Raw genomic sequence first — 5613 nt, 5'->3', positions numbered from 1 at the left:
CACCTTCAGTCTGTCTAAAGAAAACAGATACATAATTGTAGCTTTGTTCATTTCCTTTCTTTCTTGGATCTGATTATACAAATAGAGACAAAATAATAAGCAATAATTTTATTAAGATACTCACACAAAGAGTCAGGCAATAGAGTTTCAGTAAATAATTGGGCAAAAATGGCATAAATTCAGTCTGGTTACTCAAACAACACTGTTTAAAAATCATTTTCCATTTTGTATATATTTTCAAAATTTCGACATTGCTATATTGACGTTTTGCTTTTTTGCGTTTTGCCAAAAGACAGCTGGTTCCCAACTAACTTTTTTGTCTCCTTTTAACTCTTTGTCTTGCATGCATTTTTTTTTTCATGCTAGCTAGTTGCAAATACTTGGGTGTGTCTTGCAATTTACATGTATCTAGAATGTTTGTGTTGCAAAATAGAAGTTTATTGTGATTCTATTCTTTTGAGTTCAGGTTGCAAAGTAATAAATTTTTTCAAGAAGCCCAATTTTTCAAACTGTAGAGGAATTCAAGTTTTTCTTAGTTTTGCTTTATGTTACATTTGCAGTTGATTAGAGATGTGTTGCATTTGATGATTTTATCATATATTTGAATGATTATTGTGATTGGAAAGTATTTTTCCTATAGATGATGACTGCATGTTATCCTAAAATATTTTATTGAAACCTTATTGGTCATTTTCCTATAAATGATGCCTGCATGTTATCCTAAAATATTTTGTTGACATCTTACTGTTAATATTTTTGTGTAGTCACCTATAATTATTGTAGATTTAATCATCTGTCATGACCCGTATGTGCAGTATACATTAGTACTTTTTATTTGTGCCAACTTCAGTAATGTATTAACAATCTACTAAGGACCTTCGATTTATTATAACATTTTTTTTTTAAGTTGAATGTTGCAAAAATACCTGGAGGTATCTGAGAAACAAATTTTTCAAGAAGCTTAATGCACAACGAAACAAAAGAAATGGGGTTGGTGGCGAAGATTGGTGATTTTCAAAGTGGTCTCACCTTAAGTCAATGCAATTTCTCTTGAAGCATCATAATCCGTGATGGTAAGATTCACTGTTTTGATTTATTGTTTATACACAGTAAGTGTTTATAGGTATCTAAAAAGAGAACTTTTCGTTACCTTTAAAAACGTTCCTTTATATCTATGTCATGGAATGGTTTCCTTAAATTTATTATTGAACACAATAAATAACTCACCCTAAAAGCAGAGCTTTTCCATGTGGTCGAGAAGACATAACTAAAATAACATAAAACAAAAAAGTTAAAAAAGATGTCCAATAAATTAGTCTAGTCAAAAGACGAAACCTAACCATAAAACAACCAAAAAATAAAGTGACAGTATTTGCTTAAGTTTTGTTAAGTCAATCAGTTCAATATGCATATTTATGATATTTTAAATGAATTTTATAGACACAGAAACCTTTATCCTCCATAACCACCTCACCAATACTATTTGAACCACTAATCAATGCTCTTACTGAGAGGTTTCAAAATAGTTTATTGCATTTTTTCATGGTTCCTGATATATGTCCTGAACTAAACAGGGCTCCTTTGTCTCTTTTCAATTGTTTGTATGTTGCTATAGCCATTTTCCTTTAAATTTTACTTCTTTGTGATGCATCTTGTCCCTGTAAGTTTTTATTTTTTTCCCTTTAATAATTGAAATACAACTTCCCCCCTCTTTCTTTGTTTTTGTTTTTTTTTCATTTTCCATTTTTGTACACGTATTTCTTAATTAGTTTTAAAATTTTTTCTTTTTTTATTCATGATCTACTTTACCCAAGAAGCAAAATTGGATCTATTATATACTCTAAAATTCTTTTTGAAATATATATAATTATACTTTCATAAATAACCTTTAAGTTCACAATATTTCAGTAGCTTTTTATGAACAAGACTTGATATGCGTTAAACAGTCACCAAGCTCAGTGGCAGATTGGTGGGGGGGGTGCCCCCAGCGTAGTCTAAAGTAGTGTAATTTACTTAATTAACTCAAGTTTACATTAATTAAAGTTGCTGCTCATGCAACTTTATTGGATCAACCTATTTTACCCCCCCCCTAATTTTTTTTTATCGGATCAACCTATTTTGACCCACCCCCCTCCACACAAAAAAATCCTGGATTCGCCCCTGACCAAGCTTTAAAAGAAAGTTCAGAAGGAAATGGCGTCAAAATAGATTGTTCAATCGTTTCAAAAGATTTGCCAGTAATAATTTTTTAGTATAAAATATATAATAAAGGTTGGCCAAAGCTCTGCATTTAAGATTATGGAAAGTGGATTCAAAAAATGCTGATTACAAGGCTATTAAGGAATAGTAATCCTTGACAAACTACCAACCATTTGTATCTTTCTTCTGTTCTGTTTACTTTCTGTGAAAAAAATTAGACTGTTTAATTTTCTGGTTTTCAAAGATAGCTACAAATAGCGTTAAAAACTAAAAATATATGTGCTTTGTAGTGTAAATGGAAATATTTTCAACTTACTTTGTCTTGCAGGACATCAGGGAATCTGGAACATACTGAAGAGACAGTCATTATTCAGCTCTCTGGAGATGATGGACTCACAGACCTACCCACTACCACTTCAAGTGATGAAATCTCAACATCAAACCTCTACTCAGATATTCCTCAATCCTCCAAATATCAAACTCAAACTCCTCATGTGGAATCTTTCCCCATCCCCCAATCCTCCAAATATCAAATTCAAACTCCTCATGTGAAATCTTTCCCCCGCCCCCCCGCCGCCGTCAGAATCCCAAATCCCAAGTGTGTCAAATCCTTCACCAACCCCAATTTATTTTCCTATTCCAACCACTTTTGTTCACCTAGAATCTACCCCAACCTCTTCACCTACTTCCACCTCCAACACCCCCAATAACGCTTTAACCTCCCAATCTCCCAATAACCTCCATTCCAACCTCTTCATCTACTTCCACCTCCACCTCTCACAATAAAAGAAAAAGACTCCCCCCTGTGCGAGAAGAATTACAACAGACAGCAGATGTATAACATACCATGTCTGTTGTCAAGCAGTTTCTTGAAACTAGGATCAATAAAAATGAAGAGTGGGAAGGGTCAAGAAAAAATGGATTTTGTTGCACGCTTGCAAAAAACTTGGATGACCTTCCCTTGAATAGCCAAATACGTACTCAGAAGGCTATTCTGGAGGTTTTTGAACAAGAGCTTGATAAGCTTGAGTAATTGTGCTTTTTTGCTTTTTTTAAAATAAACTATTATGCTTATCAATACTAAATTATAAGCGTTATGTCATAAGTTACTTCTACAAAAATTTTGGGCAATTGATTCGAATATGGCTTCCTCTATTGGATGTGGTTGGATTTGATCAAGTTTAGGTCCTAATTAATCATGTATTGTAGGTAACCTTATTGTTGGTTTTGTTGCTTAAGATACATATATAAAATAAATAACTTTTTTATTTGTTTTGATATTGTATTATATTCTGTAAACATTTTTTTATAAATTAAAGGGCATTTATGCAAAAAAAAATTACATTTAGAAATTAAAATTAATTAAAGTAAAAAAAAAAAAAAAAAAAAACAAAGGACAAGAAGAAGAAAAAAAACTGAATTAAATCAAATTTATGGAAATGATTAAAAAAAGGAGAGCCAAGGGTAATTAGATTAAAGCCAATACATACTGTCTCTGTTAGATGCAAAGCTAGCATACCTTTTTAAGAAACATTCAACAATGGTTGATAGATAGTCTATCATCCATGCTAAGGGAGAACTAAGGTGTAGGGGATTGAAAAAAGGCAATTCAAATTGTCTATCAACTCTTTGATCCATTTGAAGGTAATTGGAGACCCCGAAAAATTAGACCCCAAATGAACAAATAATCATTAAAGCAAACCAAAAACTATGCAAGACAAAAATAAATAACATTAATAGGAGAAACAATCCTGCCTAGTCCAGTATATGTGTCATGTTACCAAAATACAAATTAAAATAGTACTAAAAACTATGGAATACAAGAATAAAGTAGACACTAAAGAAAAGGAGATTACTAGCACAGATAGAATGGCTATTGTTGAAAAAATATTTGGATAATTTTTTCTTTCTTGCCGAATTTTAAAAATAAATATTGTAATTTTGATACCTTTCTGTGCATGTTTTAGTACTGGAAAAAAATAGGGGCTTAAAAAAGAAATGTCTTGTGTTTTGTACTTTATGGGGTTTAGGAAGTGTCTTGGGTTAATAAAGTAAATAAAAAAAAAAAAGGAAAAAAAATTGTCTTGCTTAAGAAACATTACACATTCAGTGGCAAATAGCTTCAATTTCAAAATGAAGCCAAAACATGCTTTGAATCTTATTGGGGAGTTGTTTTTGAACAAAACGTTATATTTAAATAGCTTCTTATATATGTTTGATAAATAATAACAAATAAATTATTTTTAAAGATAAAAGATGCAAAATTAGTTTTAAGATTCAACATTGCCACAGGGAACCCATGAAAAAAATAAAAAAATTTAATAAATAAATGGATTTTTTCTACAAAATAGTTTGAGTTCTAGAAAGACAATTTTCATCTAATATTTTTTTTCTATTCCTCAAGATTATCTAGCACTATTCTCTTTGAAGATTGCTAATCATTAAAAAGTAAATTGCACTAATATGCTATTCAAGTATTTACCCCAATCCCAAAACAATACCATGTTAATAACTTCGATTTAACATACATGTTTTATGGAAATAGCCTCAATTGCAAACTGGAAAGAGAAAAACAAATTTGACTGACTGAATCTAATATATCCCATTATGCACAGACTGATCCTGCCACGGAACAGATCCAGGACCAGTAAAATATTCCTTAAAGGTATTTCTTACTAGGATAGCATTTCTAGATGAGAAATTACTGGATAAATTTCCGGCTGACTCTAGGCTAGAGCTGTTGCGCCAAGAGCCTGGAATAATTTGCCAATTTACTTCTCGGTCAACAAGGGTGGTGAAGTTATGTCTTGACAAATCAGATCCTAAAAGAAAGTTATGCAAGATGCAAGTGGTTTTCAGTATAAGATCCATTGTTTCCAGGTTGCAATTGACACTACTTTTGAGGATTCTAAATTTCATGGACATTATCCCAAATGCATTTTCCACCACCCTTCTAGCCTGTGACAGATGGTAATTAAATATCTTTTGTTGTTGGGTGAGGCTGCCATACTTTGGATATGGCCGCATTAAGTTTTTTTGAAGAGGGAAAGCTTCATCCCCAACAAAAACAAATGGGAAAACATACTCTGAGTTTGGCAACAAAGATGGGTCAGGGATGGGTAGGGTGGCATTGCACAAAGCAGTACCAAAGCTTGACCTAGAAAAGACAGTGCTGTCATTTTCCTTTCCTTTAGCGCCTATGTCAATATAAATAAACTTGTAGTAAGCATCTACAGCAACCATCAAAACTATGCTGTAAAATTGATGAAAATTGAAAAAATCAGAACCCGAATTAGAAGGACACTGAATTTGATAGTGTTTTCTATCAATTGCCCCAATACAATGAGGAAAGTCCCAAAGTTTGGAAAAATCTCTGGCTATTGCATAAAAATCTTCCTTGGAAGATGGCTTCAT

The 5613-nt window shown here is 32.2% G+C and overlaps 1 protein-coding gene across 1 annotated transcript; it reads right to left on the bottom strand.

Moving 5' to 3' along the window:
- Positions 1 to 4791: 4791 nt before the first annotated feature.
- LOC148948523 (uncharacterized) lies at positions 4792 to 5613 on the bottom strand. Its single transcript, XM_089094956.1, has one exon. It carries the CDS (start codon positions 5611 to 5613, stop codon positions 4792 to 4794), a length of 822 nt encoding a protein of 273 aa, XP_088951082.1.

This window comes from Artemia sp. Qi Xiang Cuo, chromosome 9, assembly GCF_049724085.1.
Source record: "Artemia sp. Qi Xiang Cuo chromosome 9, ASM4972408v1, whole genome shotgun sequence".
Classification (NCBI taxonomy): domain Eukaryota; kingdom Metazoa; phylum Arthropoda; class Branchiopoda; order Anostraca; family Artemiidae; genus Artemia; species Artemia sp. Qi Xiang Cuo.
The sequence above is the reverse complement of the archived record's forward strand: the minus strand, read 5'-3'. Positions and strand labels throughout refer to the sequence as shown.